The following is a 20,500-nucleotide window of genomic DNA, read 5'->3' as shown; positions in this document are numbered from 1 at the left end:
GACACGGCATTTAATAAACTGGGGAGCCAGTTTAGCATTAAAATTGTGTGAGAATTTACTAAGCGCAAAATTTCGACAGAACACCTCCTGTCCTTCACGAAAAGAAACAGGCTTGCTGCGTAAATTATATTGAGCCGCATTGCGCTCATAGGCTTTCCTGATGTTTTTCTGAATATCTGTCCTTAGCAATGCCAAATGGTCAGACCGCAACAGGGGGGCCTGCGGTTCTTCCAATAAGGACAACTCCTTCAATAATTTGTAATCGGTACCATGAGTGATCATATCCACCCCGAATAGGGCACGGTATGGAGAACACCCAATCGATTGGTGCAGAGCAGACCTTAAGGAGCATGAAATCCCTGTAATATGTTCATCCCAATGGGTCTGATCCTGTTTTAAATACGAGCGAATGGCGGCGAGTATTGAGCGGTTAACTCGTTCTGCAGCATTGCTCTGCGGTGAATATAGAGCTGTATACAGATGTTTAATGCCAAGCTCGGCTAAGAAGGCATTGAACTCACGAGCTTTGAACTGGGTGCCGTTGTCACTTATTATAGTTTGTGGCACACCAAAACAATGGAAAATTTGTTCAAGAAGAAATTTTTGTATCACAGCTGAGGTGAATTTCTTCAGGGGCTGCAACCAATGATACTTGCTAAAGTGATCTAAGACTATTAACAATCCCACATGACCGCTTTTGCTTCTAGGGTATGGCCCAAGCAGGTCAATATAAAGCCTTTGAAATGGTCTGCAAGTTGGGATGTGAGCACCCATAGGTGGCCGAAGGGTATAATTTGGAGCCTTAGTTTCTTTACATATCTCGCAATTTCGTATGTATTCACGTACATCTTTAACTAATCCTGGCCAGAACAAATGTCTGCGGATTCTCTCAATGGTTTTTTTGCATGCCGGCGTGAGACGACGTTATGCTGTCATGGGCTTGTTTGAGCACATCGACTTTAAGTCGATCAGGCACCCATAGTTTCCACGAAGGACTTTCTTGTGACGAGTCTCCCCTCGAATGTTCGGTGCGTACATACAAAAACTTATCAACTATTTTTATGTCCGGAAACTGAGTAAAATTTTGGGAAAATTTGTCTTTAATTTGTACATAGCTGGCGTCCATAAATGTATCGGACTCAAGATCTATTACAGGACCCATGTCTAATTGAGCGATTTCCTTCTCAGGCAACCGAGACAAAGCGTCGGGAACAATGTGGTCTTTGCCTTTCCGATGGGAGACGGAAAATTTAAATTGTTGCAGTCTAAAAACCCATCGTGCCAGTCTACCCGATATATTTTGCTGGCGCATAAGCCATAGCAAACTAGAATGGTCGGTAACCACTTCAAATTCCTGGAGTTCCAAATAACATCGGAACTTTTCGATGGCTAATATGACTGCTAGGCATTCACGCTCGGTAACACTATAGTTTCGCTGCGCACGGTTTAATTTTTTTGACATGAAAGCTATCGGTTGTTCTTCATTATCTTCAGACATCTGTACTAAAACGGCGCCAATGCCAAAATCACTAGCGTCACAATGTAAGAAAAATTTCTTCTTAAAGTCAGCATTTTTTAAAACCGGCGAGGATGTTAGCACTGTTTTTAAGTTGTCCATTGCGGTCTGTGCTTCAGGGGTCCACTCAAACTTTTTCTTTGTCGATAATACGTCCGTTATGGGGCAAGTGAGATCGGAAAAGTTGCATATAAACCGACGATACCAACCGCAAACTCCTAGAAATCCTCGAACTTGCTTCAAGTTTTTTGGCGGCGGCCAATTTACAATACAAGCTACTTTTTCCGGATCTGTGCAAATACCTCCGCTACCAATCACGTAACCAAGATAATTGATACTTGTTACACAGAATTGACTTTTCGAAATATTTAAAGTCAAGTTGGCTTTTCTAAACTGCTCAGCGATGCGAACCAATACCGCCAGATGTGAACTGAAATCTTCGGACACAATACACAGATCATCTAAATATCCAAACACGCAATAGCGCAGGTCAGAAGGAATTATCTCGTCCATTAACCGACACATGGTAGAAGGCGCGTTACAAAGGCCAAAGGGCATGACCTTAAACTGATATAGCGGTCTTCCGGGGACCGTAAAAGCAGTGAGAGGCTTTGAATCCTCGGAAAGTTCTATTTGCCAATAGGCGTCTTTCAAATCTAGTTTGGAAATTATATTCGCCTTAGGTAGCCGCGAAAAAATGCCATCGATGCTCGGCAAAGGATAAGCATCTTTTTTTGTGGCGTCATTCAGTCTTCGAGCATCCAGACAAAGGCGAACCTTGTTGGGCTTAAGGACGAGTCGCATAGGCGAGCTCCAGGCGCTTACCGACGGCTCAATAACTCCAAGCTGCAACATGCGATCAATTTCTGCATATAACAACTTTTCTACGGCCGGACTTACAGGATAGAATCTTTGTTTCACTGGACGTGCGTCTCCTATATCTATACGGTGTTGGATCAATGTTGTGCGGCCTAATCTATCAACAGCGTTGGGGAACAACTGCTTTACTACGTGCAGCTGTTGCGTTTGCTGGCTATCTAAAGGGTATGCAATCGACTCTGTTTCCTGCTCTTTTTCCATTGATTTTAGTTCTACAGAATTTATAATGCTTGGTGCGAGCTCAAAGGCTCTCCAAAAATCATGACCCAAAATTAGATTTTGGTTTATAGAAGGAATCACATACAGTTTCAAGGACTTGGTAGCCGATTTATACTGCATTTTAACTTCAAGCACTCCGATGACTTTCTGACTATGGCCATCTGCTGTTCTGACATGCGATTTAATAGGCTTAAATTCCGGCATTACGGTAAAATCTTGTTGCGCAAGCGTAGAACCTATGCAGCTAATATTCGCGCCTGTATCCAATAGACCAAGCTCGGTAAAGGTTAGAAACGACACTTCGGCATAGCTGCGCATATCGGTGGGATTGCAAAAAACGGTCGAAACTAAAAGCTTGCTATGTTGCTTGATTTTTGAATAATAATTTTTCAAGCGCTGCGTACGCTGAGAAACACGGGGTTTTTCTTCATAAAAAATCTTATTTCGGACATGCAAATAATTAGCTAACCGTTCATGATACGGTAAAAATCGTAATTTAATAGTTTTAGCTATTTCTAAATTGTTGGAATGTGACTTTAAAGTCGGTGTAGGGACCAAGCTTTTGCTTCGGTCCACAGTTACAAAGTTCGTATGGGAATTAATTAGATTTTTGGGGGCATCCGACTGCTGCTGGATGCACCCTTCTGTTGGTTTTCCGAAGCTTTACGGATACAGTTTTGGCACTGGGGCTTATAAATGTTGGGTGCCCCGCATCCGTAACAAAATATACGGCGGTCAGCAAGGCAATTTTCCCACAGATGCCCTTGCTCTTCGCAGTTCCAACATTTAAAGTTGGTATGACATCTACGAATTGCTGCGATGTCAAAGTTTGTATCTTCTGAATTTTCTACCTCCGGTTCATTAAAAGACTCTTCTAGTCCATATACTTGGCGACGGCCAATAGTTCTGGATTTATTCATACCATCAGTGCGACAACTGAGCTCATGAACTAAATTCTCGTTCATTTGGACCAATCTACGTAGATGGCCAACTGAACTTATTGGCTGGTATAGCAGTTTATGTCGGGTTTCGGGTAATAAATTATTTTTTAAAATTTCGATTAACTCCTCCTCGTCAATTTTAATTGCAAATTTATCGATCAGTGACGCTACAGCGTCATGGAACGACACAAATGATTCCCCAGGGTTTTGCTTTCTAGCTCTTACCAGTTCTTTGCTCATAAAATCGGACCGATAATCTTTGTACTGATGGCGAAGTGCAGTACAAAATTCAGTCCAGACTATGTGGTCTACCTGCTTGTGGTACCGCCAGTACCAGTCACGGGCTTTGCCTAAAAATAGCACATGTAAGTGCTTACAGAGACCCATAAAGTCGCTGTCCAAAGTTTCATCAGTCAATGTTTTGACTCTATACAGAAATTCTTCTACCCCTAATCCTTCGGTAGACCCATCAAAATGAAGATTCCATTTTTGCATGGTGTCAGCAATTTTCCCATTTCGGAATGACGAACTACTAGGCGACACCTGGATCGGGGTTGGCAACACTCTTGGAAAGGGTGGTGCTTGTATTTGCAGTGATGACATAACGCGAGTAATTGATTGTTCGATCATCTCCTGAATTATCCTATAGTCCACTCCCAGATTTTGGCGGGTATAATTGGACTGAGTGGGTCTTCCTCTTCTTCTTACACCAGGAGCTGGTCGTGCAGGAGCGATTTCAGGTGGATTCGTGCTATTGCTAGCGTCGAGTCCTGATTGTGGTACATCACTAACATCTAATAACCTTGCTGTTGGATTCTCGCCACTCTGGGTCGGACCAGGATTAAGAGATTTTGCTAGACTGCGCGTTACCGTTCTCCCTATGTTAGTAGGTGGAGGTGGGGCAGATTGTTTTCCTCTCGGCGAGCAATCTCCAACAACTAATTTAATTGAGGCTGGATCAATCACAGCACTACAACTGGGACATTTAGCATGGTTTACCAACCAACCTTCCAAGCAAAGTTTGTGGAAAACATGCCTACAAGGGGTGCAATAGCAAGACTGTGTATTGTCCATTACTAACTGGCATAGAACACAGTGGTTATCAGCGGTCTCTGACGACGGCTGTACATTTTGTGGGCTGCGTAAAGGCAACATGCTTCATTCATATTTTCCTGATTCGTGACATTGGTTTGGTAATATAATAAAGTAGAAGTTATTTGTTTTTTTTTTTTTTTTTTTTTTTTTTTTTTTTTAATTACGAAATATAATCGCCTCAATGAAAGTAGGTAATTTATCTGGTTTATTGAAACTACTATAGAAAGCGGTTTGTAATATTCAACATTTTAATCTAATCAGAAATGTTCGGCAAGGATATGCAAAGCAGCATATGGCCAAGTTCCGGGCAACATTCTAACTATCTTTGATAGTATCGTTAATACAAAACCATTCAATCTAACTTTATAACTTTTGGCTCCACGAAGACTGAGATTTACTTAACCATCAACAAGCTATCAAGTAGCAATCAGTACTGATATCTTAGCAAAATATGCAGTATTCTAAAATTGCATTTGAAAGTATTTCTACCTAAGCAAACCTAATCTGTTGTTTCTCCAAAATTATAAGAAAGAAAACGAGCAAATGTATGGGACCGATTGTATAGCTGGTGTTAATAACTATAGTCGTGTTTATATATAGGCACTCAACAATATAGTAAGGTCAGATTCTCGGCATAATTCAAGCTCTGAATTGTAAGCATCGTAGTCCTAATTACTATCTTGTATACTACCAGTATCTGCGCATGCGGAAGATAGACTAAACCAGTCACATCGACGTCAGCGTGCGTGGACAATAATATAAAGACTCATTTTTTTTTTTTTTTTTTTTTTTTTTTTTTTTTTTTTTTTTATAGACAACCTCGGGCCCCATGATTGGGCGCCAAAAATTTATGTAGCAAGTACTGTGGTGAAGCTACTCTAGCAATACATATCGGGTAGCAACGGTGACGGCGGTTGGCAGCCAATCTTCACAAAATAATTCGGGAAGTAGTCACCGAGGCCCCTCGTGGTTGAGTTAGCATGGCAGGGCGGGATCCTCTTGTTCCCTAGCTCTTTCGGGTGGGGGGGTTCTTTTTGCCATGTCTCGACCTGCATACACAATTTTATTTTAGGATCCCTACAGAATCTAAATTGGAGACCGATACTCCGCAGAAACAAAATCTCAAACAGGCATAACTTAACGAGCACTTAAAGTGCCAATACAATGGTGATAGCTTTCATTAGGGCATATATATTCCGAAGAGGCGAAGTCTTGGATGTAAGCTGACTCTCGCGTTCGATACCCTCCCAACCATGATCTTCAGCGTTTAAGGTTTTGAAGATCCCAAAAAAAACATTCTTCTACTACATTATATCACCATGTCACCAGGAAAGAAAACTTAGCAATTCATAATCAAAATCCGTAATTAATATTTATTATAAACAAAAGCATTATTCAATGAAACTGAATCCTTCCGTTAGATAATCTGCATCTTATTACAAGTGGCATTAATGATTCAACAATAATTCAGTAACTAAAACTAGTCCGTTAATATTTTTACAATGTCTCAAAGATTCTTCAAAAATAATTCATTTTATAAACTATTCAGTTAATATTTTTTTTTCTTATTGATCAAAAAGAAACTCTCCAAATTTCGCTAAAGTGCATTTTAATAATTATAGAATATAGCTAGGTAAGAAAAAAATGACATTCGTAAATTGAACTAAAGTGTATTCGGCAAAAGCAAAAAAAAAAGTTATTATAATAGAGTCAATACAATTGTAGTTGATGGTTAATTGTATGGTCGAAAAAAATATGGGCAACAGAAGGTTAAGCTCAAAGCGCATGGGCAAATCGGAGCGCAGCGCAACCAGCTGATCGGTGAATACGATGATACATCTTTGTGTACATATATTTGATTCTGTTAAAAATCTTTTCTTTTAGGTTGCTTCTGTTTCAGCTAGTAATTGAGCGGGGTGTAGGTAGAATCAAAGATGATAAGCATTCACCAGACTGACACGGTCATAAACATATTGATCGGAGCTAAAGCGTAATGTGAAACAGAAAGTAAAAAAACTCAGCAGGTGCGCATGTCAGTTTGGCTGTGCTTATCTGTGCCAAAATAAGAAAATATACTCAAAACAAAAGGTTAAAAACTTACATGTATTCCTCGATGAAAGGCCTTCCAGCGGAGAGTTTGCAGCAAATTTTATTTATTTTTTTTTCATTTGTTTTCTTTTGTCTTCTGTGGGGCTTTAAATTGTTTTGATTATATTATTATGGCACAGGAGGGTTTTTAAATTGTGAGTACTAAGAAGATACTCTCCGAAAATAAGTGGGAAAAAAAAATATAAAAAAAATTCTGAAATGACTTTGGACTCTACAAGAAGGGGGATAGATTTATACTAGTATTCCTTTCTATATATATAAAGCTATGTATATAGATGTCAATTTTTCTTTTTCACTGCACTTGCACGCGGTTTTTTGAGGGCCTAATAAATGCACTTTTCACAAACTTTTGGAAGTCTCTCACAAGATTTAGTTAACAATTTTTTTACTAAAAACATTTAACAGCAATTTTCATGCATCTGCACGCTCCGGCCAACTTAATTGGCGATGTCATCTGGGCTTCTGATCAGCGGCGCGTCAATGGGGCCCAGAAGGCTACTGCCTCTTCCGGATTCCAAACTGTGGAAACGGCGCCTGCCCTTGCTGGCATGAGCAAGGGTATGGCAGCTGATCCGCCGTTGAGGCTGACGTCTATTTAATGGGGGCAGAAATGTCATTGCCGTCCCAAGAAATTACAGTGCCGTCCAATTGGCACACGTGGCGGCTGCCTCAAAATAAGTGGGTTTTTCTGTCAGAGACGGCGGCGGCAAGATTTATTCCTCCAAAAATTACTTTCGGCAGGCAAGCAAGAACTGGTTAAAACTGTGACCAGATCTTGGCACAAAGAAATATATGCCGGTGAGGTGCTGGTGGCCGGGTGGCGGAGCGAAAGGTTATCATCAAATGAACAAAAAAATTTATTTCGCCAATCGGTTACTTTTAGGGTTTTTCTTTTTATTTTTTTTGTTGTTTTTGGTTCAATTTAGTTGGAATTTAAATTAAACGAATTAAACGACTGATGCCCGAACTTGTTGCTTTTAGATTAATATTTTGGTGGGGCTATGTCCGCACCGCCGTAGCCAGACCTTCGATGGTAAAGTAACTTTTGAAAAAAAAAAAAGGGTTATATCCGGGACCTGCAGGCTTATATAGGGTCTCAGAGCTTTTTTCTTTCCCGGATTAGAGGGAAGATAGCTGCGCTGCCAACGTGCACGCAGGCGGTTTATAGCAGCGGCTGACTCATTCGCAGCTGACCATGACAGACAAAAGCTGATCGCTATAGCGTCGTTACACAAACGCAAGCTGTTAGGATCGCTTACGCGGTTTAATTTAAATAGGAAAACTGCGACCATTACAAAAGTCGTGAAAAGGAGTGAAAATGTGCGCAAGAAGGCAAATAAAATTTGAGTGAAAACAAATAGACCAGCCGCATAGCAGCAGCTCGAATAAGAGAGGGGAGCGGCGGGAGGTTTGTCTCATCAACGCTCCACAACAGCTCGACCTTATTTATAAATTAAAAGAAACAATTTTTCCCGCCGGACATACACTTATAAATTTTGCGAGCATAAAAGGTAAACATAGTATACTTATATATGTATATATATATATATACATGTATATTTATAGGTTCCTGGTCGCGTTGACGGAAAAGGAAGCCCGGACAAGTGCATTTACCGTCGCTTAAGCAAATAATTTGTTTTCTTAGGCCACGCCGAGGCTCTACAGTTTTTATGCTTGAGCACTTGCACGCCCACTGGACATCGCCCACATCCAGATGGCATGCCTGCTGAACTGCTTTTTGTCATGATTCTGCATCTATGTCTCTCTGTCTTACTTTAGTCCCGCTTGTGTTGTTGTGTTTTGTTTTTAGCTGTCCGCCTTTCCTTGTTTGGCCTGCACTTCTCACGCACTAACTTTGGGGAATTTGCCTAGCACTTTATACAGCTACTAGGGAGCATTTTAAAGACCAAGACAGCATATTTCTACAATTGTATTCGAAAATGTTTCTTTATGCTATCACTAGTATATCTCTTTATTAACAACTCTGTCCTTAATGACTGATTGATAATTAACGGTAAGTTAAGCCGTAAGAGTTAGAAAGGCTGAAACTGAATCTCAATATGGCCCTAGGTATTGGTCTTTTCCTAAAGAATCTTAAGGAAACTAAAAAGACGCTGTCACGATCAACCAGAATCGGATGTGGATCGAGTTACCTTGTAATCGGAACACACAATCTATAATCGCGCAGCCGCATTTATGAAATCAATCTCGCGTGACTTAAGCTTTATACAAGATGACAGTCTAGCCACCCTTGAAGCTCTAATTGGCATTTTTATGTTTTTTTGTTCGTTCTGATTAGATCAGCTGGCTGGCTGTAATCGTGTTTGCGGGTCACACCAGGAGCGATAAGCAGCAGCGGCAATGAGACATGTGTTTAGGTAGGTTCCGTTCAGATAAGAACTGTTTATATTTATTATTTAGCACCCGTTGTCGTTTTTTTATGCAGTCTACCCGTATACTTAAAAAAGGGGGATAATGAGGTAGAGACATCTATGACCGGATTTGTTATTTATATATTTTTTCTTTTCGGAGTCAACAAACTAAATCTGGCAACAGGTACACCTATTAGGCGGACACCCCTCACGGGCGAATATTTTCTCTCAAACCCTTAAGAATAATGCAACTTTCGATAACGACCCAAGATCATTTTCACAGTAGAGATTGGGCTCTCCATATAACGAGTTATTTCTACAAAACTTTTTTGTTACCAAAAATTGGTAAACATCGAAAATATGTTATTTTAAACCTACCTATATTGTTCAAGCCAACTATATTGTTCAAGCCAACTGGTTAGGCATGCACTTTCTACATTGTAGTTTTTAGAGCAGTCGATAATAAACTTTATAAACTAATGCCAGGTCACATAGATCTTCTACTTTATATATAAAACTGTTTGTCCTGACTGACTGACAGACTGACTGATTGGTGATTAACGCACAGCCCACGCCGTAAGAATTAGGGAGCTGAAATGTAGTTACCTTATGTAATGAAGGGGTTTCGGGAAATTCCACCCACAATAATGGAACAATCGCGAAAAACGTTTGTATGAAACTTTTTTGTTTAACTCGATTTCAAAGTTATTTGTTCAAATTCATTTGTTGGGTGTTTTACATTTTTCCAAAAATGTATTCCTCCTTGGTGGAAATGGGGGTCAAAGATTTGGTGGATGACGTTGTGCGCTCAAATAAATTTTCAAGGATCTATATGAAATATCATTTGAGACGTGTTTCACATTTTTGGCAGAATCAAAGCATCCTCGGTAAAAAGTGCAATTCAAAGATTTTTTGCTGATGTTTTAATTTTTTTTCGATTTGCTTCAAAATTATTTTTAAAGCTATACATACAAACTTAATGAATACGTGTTTTTACGATTTAGGAAATTCCACCCGCAACAGTAGTAAATTGGCGGAAAAAGTTTGCATGAAAGTTGCTTGTTTGCTTTTTTTTTTGAGAACATTTATTTTATATGCGCCACGGGCAAAGCCGGGCTATACCCATTATTTCATAAATATATTAATGATAATTCCGAGCTAAATTTTGTGAGTGCAAACAAATATCAGGCATCACTATGACAAACACTACTTTTTCGCTAGTCATGCTGTTGTTCAGATATCAGCAAAAGCTCAAGAATAGCTGAGAGTGAAACAAAAAAAGTCTCCTTAAAAGCACGCGTCACCAAAAGCAAGAGCTCAGTGCATGTCGAGAGATCTAACGAGCCACAAGTCCAACATGAGATTGTTGACGCTTCTGTTGGTGGCTCTGATAACGCTTATCGATCGTGCGCTGCAGACTGAAGGTTCAAAAATATTGGCCATATTTGCCTTTCCGGGCCGCTCTCAGTATATCTTTGCCGAGTCGTATCTGAAGACCTTGGCAGCGCGGGGTCATGAGGTGACTGTGATCAATACCTTCGAAAATGAACCTGCGCCAAATATGAGATTTATAACCGCGTCCAAAATACACGACTACTACGAAGGTAAACAAAATACATAAGTGTAATTGCATTATCATATAATTTTATCAATTTTATTTTCAGACATGCTTAATGCGATGATTACGCCTTCTTTTTGGCAGAAACATAAGAATTTCAGTTGGATGTTGGAAATTATCGCCGAATGCGTATTGGCAGATGAGAACGTGCAGCAGCTACTAAAATCTGGTGAAACATTTGATTTAGTCATTGCTGAGGTCGTGCACACGGAGTCATTGTTTGGATTTGCCCAGCACTTTAATGCGACACTCATGGGCTTGTCCACCTATGGTAACGACTATTTAATTGACGAGCTGATGGGCAACATATCACCGCAGGCCTACAATCCGCTCATCAGTTCGCCAAGGTCAAATCCCATGAACTTCTACGACCGTCTGGAGAACCACTGGGAGATATGGTTGGAGAAATTAGTACAGTCATTTATACACTATCCCAAGATGGAGCAACAGTATGCGAAATACTTTCCCCATGCTAACAAAACACTTTCCGAGACACTGGACAGCTTTACTCTGATGCTGCTCGGTCAACACTTCACGCTGAGCTACGCCAGACCCTATATGCCCAACATGATTGAGGTGGGTGGGTTGCATATCACGCACAAGCAGAAAGACTTGCCCGAGGACGTTAAACATTTTATTGAAGCATCACCTGAAGGTGTCATCTACTTCTCATTGGGCTCTAATGTCAAGAGCAAGGATTTACCCGTAGAAACTCGGAATATGCTTATGATGGTTTTTGGAGGACTCAAGCAACGCGTGCTCTGGAAGTTTGAGGATGATCAGCTGCCTGACAAGCCTGATAATGTATTCATCAGCAAATGGTTTCCCCAAACCGACATCTTAGCGCATCCCAAAGTGAAACTTTTCATCACACACGGCGGCCTGCTGAGTACCATTGAGAGTATCTACTTTGGCAAGCCTGTGCTGGGTTTGCCCGTTTTCTATGATCAGTTTATGAATGTTAAGCACGCCGCTAGGATGGGCTTTGGACTAGGCCTGGATCTGCTTAATCTTAAGCAGCCAGAGCTGGAGAAAACGATAAATATACTTTTGACTACGCCTACTTATTCCAAAACCGCTTCAATTCTCTCTGAGCGGTTTCGCGATCAGCCAGAGTCGCCGATGGATCGCGCGATTTGGTGGACTGAGTATGTAACGCGACACAAGGACGCTTCATACATGCGTGCCCCCTCGCGGGACATGAGCTATGTGCAGCTCCACAGCTTGGATACTTTGGCGGTTCTTTTGGCTGCACCTCTACTTTTTATGTGGCTGCTGATAACGTTTATTCGATGGCTTCTGCTTCTGATATTTGGTGACAAGCGGAGGAATCGCGATAAGCAAAAGCGGCATTAGTAAATTAATCTATCGTGTTGAATTTAATAATACTTACGTTAAAGTGTTTGCTGTCAATTGAATATTGTTAACAATAAGTTTAAATTATGCCACGCGTAAAAATTGTATAAACATGTTATGACTGTCCTCTCTTTTAATTAAAATATATAAATCACATATTCACATGCACAAATCTACCCTGTTTTAAAGTTGATTTATATTGTTTTTATTTTTTTTTAAATATTAATATGACAAAGCGTGTAAAGACACGCCCATATATTTTCTTTTCTACATATGTCCCCCTCATAATTTACCTAGATATTTTAAAGACTTTTAAAATCAGGGCTATTCAACAAACCTCTCTACACTGTTAACTGTAAGATGTACGCTTAAGAAATCACTGTTATTAATAATTTAGCAGCAAAAACCAAATTGTTAAATTGGCATAAGTTGATTTTCTTATGTATTGTATTGTTGAAATGCGACGTCCTTGTGTTTGGCCCCCAGATTCATACAAATTAACAAATCAAAACTTTCCCTTAATTGTCGACAAGGATGTTTTGGTTTTAATGTGTAGCATTTGTTGGATTTACGTTGCCAATGCTACAGATGTTCCTGGCTGCTGCCAAGGCACGCCCTAAATCACTGGAATTTTCAGCTAGAATCGAAATTCAAATGTTTCGCTCGTATTTTTCTTCATAGTCTGCCTCTCTCGCCACCCTCTAGTTGTGTGTTGCCCCTAACAACTGCGTGCGCCGAAAAACTCGCACTGGCCACTTTGCACTAAGTACTCACACTCCAAATTCCGTTTGAAGTTTTGCGCTGGTCACACCTGCACAGCGAACCCACACACACACACGCACATACCCATGGGTACCTGCCCCCTCCCACGTCCTTCCTTAGTCAGGCCTTCTAGCTACACGTACGCCGCGCCTGGCTTGTAAATTGTATCCGTTTCAGGCACATAAATTGTTGTCAACTTCCGTTGGCTGCGACAACGTCGCCGGCACTGACCACTTCTACTGCTGTCGGCTCCTTCATCCTCCTGCTTCTGTGCCCAAGAATCCTGCACCCTATGTTCGCATGGCGCTTGTCTTTTTGGTTCGGTCAACTTTATTTTATTTTTTTTTTTTTTGCATTCTTGTTTTTTTTTTTTTTTTTTGAGCTCGATGCAGCTTCAGGTTCAGCTTGCAACACCAACGTAATTGAATTTTTAATCTCGTTTATAGTCAAGTGATCTCTAGCATACACCGACCGTGTACTGCGGCGCATATTTTACGTGCCTGGCGACCGGGCGCATGGTCTGCGCTCGGGTCCAGTTTCTGGGCAGACTTCCAACAGCGACAGCGTCGGGTGAGCCAAATACACTGCGCAAATAAAGTTGCCTGCTGTCATGAACATAGTGCACAAGGGGCTGGACCGGGGAGCTGGAGTTGGCCTCATAATGAGCGCCCGTCGTTATGCTAAATAGTTGGGAACAGGTAACTTTGCCAACGGACAGCGTGCAACGGGTTAATATGCAGACTAAATTGCATATTCAAGTTTTTGACTGTTGTAATAAAATATATTTAGTACAATAAAATTTGCAGGCGGTGGTAGCTGCAGAATTGCCTGCCGCCCGCCAAATGTTTTAATGAACTTGTGCCAGATTATGCACAAGCTGATGATCGCTGGCCAAGTCCAAGTCTAAGCGCTCGAAAAATGAGCCCAAAACTTTACCTGATTGCAAAATGTGTTTTGCGCTTGGGCATTACTCCAGTATGCCGTGTCAAAGGTTGGTAAGCGATTGCATCATTAACTTGCTTACGTGAGCTACGGCGACGAATACAGGGCGGCAGAGACGAAAGGGGCGACAAGGACGACGAGAAGACGAAGACGAAGGCAACGTTCAATTAAGGCTTAATTATAAGCAGCCGACAGTCAACGGCGTCGCGTACTTTTTGGCGTGACACAGTTTTGAATGGGTATGCGGGAAGGGGTTGCGAGCAGGTTGCAGTTACTCAATTATTGCAACACAGACGCGATGTAAGCGACACTTTTGCTTATAAAGCGGCCTTAAGCGGATGTAATCAATGTCGTGCGTAACATTCATCTAAAATTTACTTTTATTACATATATATATATATATATATATATAAAATTTACTTTTAGTACATATTTTTATAGATATGTACTAAAAGTAAATTTAATGTAAATGTTTCACACGACTTTGATGTATATATATGTATATGTATCACATCTTTATAACATAACATGTGAAATCCTTGTGAAAATTATTTCAGCAACACTGTTCGCAGCAATTTAATAGATTTAATGGTACATGTTCCATGGAATTGACCAACGGTTGCCCACTGAGCATAATGAAAATCATTAGGTCGAGCATTAATTAAATATTAAAACAGTTCAGAGAGTCTTTGCTATTGACTCGGGCAAACGAATTTGACAAGGGTCAGGCATTTGGACAAAGTAGAATATCGATAGGCTGTATACTCCGGCAGACATTTGAGTTTGAGTGTGTCTTGCGCCTTGCATGGCAAATGTTTGAATTTCATTAAAACCACTCAACCGAAATGCTTATCTTAATTATAAGATTTTGCCATAATATTTACATTAGCTGTAGCCACTGTGAGTGCATAACGCTCGCATGGAACTAAACCATTGCGTTGTGTCCAGAACTATCTGGCCTAATCCTTGTTCAATGCAAATGTTTGTGGCATTGCTCAAATTTCTCTGCATATATTTTGTCGGTCTGTCTGATTCTGTGTGTGTGTGCGTGCCTGTGTGCTCTTGCAAATTGTGCGCAATAACTGCTTGTACGGTCAAGGATTGGTGTTTGAAACTGCTGCCGTTGTCTGCCGTCGCCTCTTAGCGGGCAGTTGTGCTCAATTTTTTAACTGCAATAATTATACGGCAATTAGCAAAATGTTCAATAATGCAGCTATGCCAGGCAGCCGTTACAATTTTTGACTGCACTCGGTAAACTTCTAATTGCCACTTTACTTTTTCCCAGCTGCCACTATGCGCGAGAAGTAGGCGTGGCCGGAGCGTGAAGTGTAGGGTTTAAATATAGTGTGGGTGGCAGGTGAATTCCTAGTTACCCGTTTTGCAGCATTGGCGCGTAATTAGACCGCGCAGTTAGCTGGCGCTGCAGCTGCTGGTTGGCTGGCTGCCTGGTTGGCTGGTTGGTTGGTTGTCTGTAATTTAGTACTAATGGCGCACTTAAAGTGCAGGCAATTATTTTAGACCTATTCCTATAGCTACAGCAACACCTATACCCATTCACAAGCTGTACAATGAGGGCTTTGCGCTCTTGCCACTCAAATCTGCCGCTCGAGTGGTTTTCCTACGTCCCAGTGCTGGCACCAGGCCCCTATTGGTAGTCAGCCTCCATCTAGCATTGTTGTATATGGCTGGGCAAAGTTCAAACTAGTTGAATAGAAAGCCCGCTGAATAGCAGATAGGATCCCATTAGTACACACTTATCAGCTTGGTTAACAATGGATAATACTCTTACGTTGGCTAGTAAAGAACAAAATGCAAGATAAGAGGTGAAATATCTGAATTATATGGCTGCAATCATGTTTTCATTCATTCGATTCACATAGGTTTGCTTGCAACCCTCATTTTTCCCCATTTTTCAGTTAGCGTAAACAAATCTAACCCTAGTACTTATGCTATTTTCAGATCCCTTTTACATAACAAAAACTGCGCACTTAAACAAACTACTAAAGAACAAATATTTGCAGAATAATTCCACAAAATATATTTGTAAAGCAATGAACATGACCATTTGCGCGCTGACTGCGATTTCAAGCTTTAAATCTGTTAAAATAGAAGAACAAAAAAGTGACAAAGCCGGCTCAACAATAGTCTGTAAAAATAAGAGAAATCAAACCTTGTCGCTTTTTGTTTAGAATCCCCCAAACTGTCAGTCATATAAATCTTATTGAGCAAAAGTTCAAAATACTGACACTTTCCGCCACATATGTATATATAAAAATTGGGAAAATTTGAGCAGTAGAGAATATGAGATAGTGTGTGCGTGTTTGGCGCGCCGACAATCAGTCCATAACTGCGCTTTTATATGCCAGCTCACTGGAGACTAATGCCGACGCTATCAGAAATATGCAAAAATCAACTCGGCTGTTGCAAGTGCTGCGAGTGCCGGGCTACCAAACAACGGAAAGCAATATGCACTGGCAATTTTTTCTCTCTACTTTCTTTATGCAAAAACGCGCACAACAAGTTTTGACAAGTTCGTAGGACGGACTTTGTTAAGGGGCGACAGGGAAACAAAGTGATGTGTGCGGCATGTCTTGATTTGCATAAGCCCGCGGCTCTGGATTCCCTCTTTTTTAGCGTTTTTATGACAGCGACAATCGATAGTCAGATAAAGCCATAGTGCACTCGCTGTTCGGGGAGCCATCAATCAAAATTTCATATGTCCAATGGCTTGCCAGAGCCAATGCTAGCCCATTCCAGACCATCCGCAAGCCAGGCCCAGCAATTGTGGGCAAGCTCAATTAAAATTCATGCGATCTGTATTTATAAATAATTTTTGTTACTGCCAGCAAGTTCTACGCACCCAGCTATATGTAGAACTTTAAATGACATTTATTTTACATCATTTGTTAGAATTTTTCTTTTCTTTAAATTTGTATTTTTATAGCCTGAACCCATTAAAAATGGGTATAAGGGTATATTGTATTTGTGCGAAATCCAAATGTATGTAACAGGCAGAAGGAAGCATCTCCGACCCCATAAAGCATATATATTCTTGATCAGCATCAACAGCCGAGTTGATCTAGCCATGTCCGTCTGTCCGTCTGTCCGTCCGTCCGTCCGTATGTATGAACGCAAGGATCTCAGAGCCTATAAGAGCTAGAGACTTGAAATTTTGAATACAAATCGATATCGATATCCTGTTTTTTGGGCAATTTTGGTAAATAATAAGAGCTAGAGTCACCAAACTTGACATATAGCTTCTAAAATAGAATATATATATACATTTGATGTTGGAAGAAGAGGGTTCAGGGTATCCTCTAGTCGGGAGCTTCCGGCTGGAACCTCTTACTTGTTATTCATTTATTTGGTGTTGGAATAAGAGGGTTCAGAGTATCCCCTAGTCGGGAACTCCCGACTAGAATCTCTTACTTGTTTTTATTTATTCTAAGCATCGCGCGTAACTTGAGCTTAATTTGGTGTAGGTGGAAGAAGGCTCAGGGTATCCCCTAGTTCAGAAACTCATACTTGTTTATTTTGACCTACTGAATTTAGTTAGGAACTCTTTTTCCAAGTTAACTTACACTATTATTATCAATCTTGTATCTTATATCTACAATCTTGTATCTTGAATCTTATCTTATGTTCGGTTTTATATTGCTAGATAAGTATCTTGGAGTATCTTGTGTTACGCAATTTTTACCTCGTATCTTTTGTCTTGTACATCTAATATTACACATGGATTGAATTCAAGAAAATGCCTTGAATAATACTATAATAAATAGTATTCAAGGAATTACAATACTATTAATTACTATTAATTATTTATTATTCTATTACGCAGGTCAGCTGCATGCGTTATTGGGTATTATGGCATTCATAAGAATATCTCTTTCATATTAAGCATTTCCGTTTCTACTAATAACTTGCCTGTTTGAACTTGTTTAAAACTTAAGAGTTCAATACATTCTCCTGTCGATTCGATTCTTTTCTCTTTCGTTTATTTTTATTTTTCCGCTATTGTTGTTGTTGTTTTTGTCTTCGTCGGCGGCGGCACCCAAAGCGCTCATAAATCAAAAAAAGCTGTTGTTTGCTTACGGGCGCACCCACTTTATGCACGACTGAGGAGTGTGTTTGTGTGGGTGTGTGTGTGTTTGATGTGTGTATAAATCACAAAGCATGTCCTTTGCCAATACAAACACAATTGAGCATGCATATGCAACAGCGGCGAGTCTCAGTGTGCGAGCGAGCGAGAGAGCAAGAAGAATGCAAAGAAATTGCGTTAAAAAAATTTGATTAAAAAGTTTGTCGCCAGTGTTGTGTGTGTTTGTGCACACACACAAGCACACACAATACAGTATATATGTATATGTGGTGCGTTATATGTATTGGCAACTGTCACTGACACACAGATCCAAGCTGAGCCGAGCAGAGACGCGCAGAGTAGGCAGCAGAAAGGCATTGTGCTTATCGAAATGGGGCCAATGCCATGTGAGCCCTGTTATAAATCTTTCAAAAGCCAAACAGAACGGGGCTTAAATTCAATTTTACAACTGACGGTCGAGACAAGGCTCTGGCCACAGGTTCTAGCGTACTTGTGTGCGTGTTCATGGTTAATATTTATAATTAGTGCCGCCTTTCTAGAACTTGTCAATTGCAAATGGTTTTTATTTTTGGGAGTTGGTTGGCTTGTTTGAAAATTATTTGGGTGCACTAATTGCTGGGGCGTAATGTTTGTGGTTACTTTTTTGGTACAAGTTGTTTTGATGTGTCCCACCTGTCGTATGCGCAATTAAAAGTTTTGCTCACTTTTGCTTTTAATTGTCATTTGACAGCAGCTGTAGAATGTGAAATGTGTAAAATGTTGAAACTGTGCTCATTTGTGTCAGCTGCAACTGCACCTGAAATTAGCCATGTTAGCCTAACGTGACAACGAGCTGAAATTGTTGGCCCCACCTAACCCGCAGCAAGGCATTAGACCAGCTGCAGCAAGTTCAAGGTTGTTCAAATATTGCCATGCAAATGCCATTTCGCAAACACACACACACACACACACACACACACACACACACACACACACACACACACACACACACACACACACACACACACACACACACACACACACACACACACACACACACACACACACACACACACACACACACACACACACACACACACACACACACATATATACACACAAGAGTCGGTGGCAAATGCTCGTTTGGCGCTAACAAGCAGTTTCCTCCTCATATCCTACATAGGAAATAGGTTTTCCGTTGCATTTGTTACGAAAAGAGTGCACATTGGATCCGGGACAGGCGATGTCGACCTTGCCAAAAGAAGTAGCTCCAAAAAAAAAAACCAAAAACAAAATGCACTTGTAGCCAAAGCCTTTCTGGCAAAAAGATCCTGCCAAGCCACGATGTAAGCAGCAGCAGCAACGGCTCCAACAAAAAATGCGTAACAATGGCGACAAAGTTAAATGCCAGCCTAAAACTACGCAAAACTAAATGCAGTTTTCGCTAGCTGGGGGGAATAAGGGGGTTGGGTGGTTGTGGTGGATTGTTGTGGTTGCTTTTTTGTGGCTGTTCGTATGGTAGTCCGGACTTAGAACAGAAAGTTGTGGATAAACTTTCAAGCCTTGCCCTTAGTAGAAGCCAATAAAAAAAATTGATTAAAAGTAAAATGCTGAAACTGAAAAATAATTTACCAAAGGTAGGCAAAATTCACTTAGATAAAGGTTAAATACTTAAAAAGCAATTCAAATGGATGAACAGTAAGTGTAGAAGAGATATGTTAACGAATTGAGGGATATATAAATTTAGATTGGAAAATGAAAAGTTAGAACGAAATAGAATGCTGGACCAGAAATAACTCTGCTAACGCATTCTTCTGAGAGTGAACCTATTTTTACCACCCAATTTCTAGCCAAGTGCCTGGAGCTCTGCCGAGGTAAGCCGATTATAACCAGAAGGTATTTCTAGAAGAATACTTCCGAAGTTTATAAAACTTTTATTAGCATAATTAATTCTATTGTGGCACTTTTGATATTTGCTATTCATTCATAACAGGAGGCCTGGTATTCCCTAAAGACTTAACTGCAATTACAATTTTTGCATAATTAAATATAAACAAGTAAGAGGTTCTAGTCGGGAGCTCCCGACTAGGGAATCCCTGAACCCTCGTATTCCAACGCCAAAATGCAGTTCACGCAACGCGCTCGTTTGAATATAATAATAATAAAGATATATAAAAAAAAGTTCCCTTGGTAGGGTTCGAAAACGCAACTAACCGTGTTTCTTGCTCTAATCAACAGACAAACCAGCAAAAAAAAAAAAAAAAAATAGTTTCCCAGGCAGGGCAGTTTGAACTCGCCACAAACCGCAGCACTTGCTATGCCTCTACCTAACAGCCACAACAATAACTAAGTATTATCGAGGAAAACCCCAACTAAAATGCTCTTAGAATACGATAGAATGCGAAGCAGACGCGCATGAATGTGTGTGTGTACATGTATACACAAATTCTTGACGTTTTCGCTAGCTGTGCCATCCAATTGCGCAGTGACATATAACTTTGGGTTTCTCTTAACCGATCTTAATGAAATTTTCTACTGTATTTCTATTGTACCATAGAATATTTATGTATTCTCAAAAAGTCAATTGCGTTAAAATTGTGGCTTAGATTG

The 20,500-nt window shown here is 40.4% G+C and overlaps 1 protein-coding gene across 1 annotated transcript; it reads left to right on the top strand.

Annotated features, from left to right (window-relative positions):
• Positions 1-10,482: 10,482 nt before the first annotated feature.
• Positions 10,483-12,260, top strand: LOC115770561 (UDP-glucuronosyltransferase 2B15). Its single transcript, XM_030715874.1, has 2 exons — positions 10,483-10,735; positions 10,796-12,260. The coding sequence occupies exons 1-2, from the start codon at positions 10,489-10,491 to the stop codon at positions 12,103-12,105; spliced, it is 1,557 nt and encodes a 518-aa protein (XP_030571734.1). The 5' UTR covers positions 10,483-10,488; the 3' UTR covers positions 12,106-12,260.
• Positions 12,261-20,500: the final 8,240 nt, after the last annotated feature.

This window comes from Drosophila novamexicana, unplaced genomic scaffold (assembly GCF_003285875.2).
Source record: "Drosophila novamexicana strain 15010-1031.04,08,12 unplaced genomic scaffold, DnovRS2.1 tig00004557-arrow-arrow-pilon, whole genome shotgun sequence".
In the NCBI taxonomy this organism is placed as follows: Eukaryota; Metazoa; Arthropoda; class Insecta; order Diptera; family Drosophilidae; genus Drosophila; species Drosophila novamexicana.
This window is presented reverse-complemented; position numbering and strand designations above follow the sequence as displayed.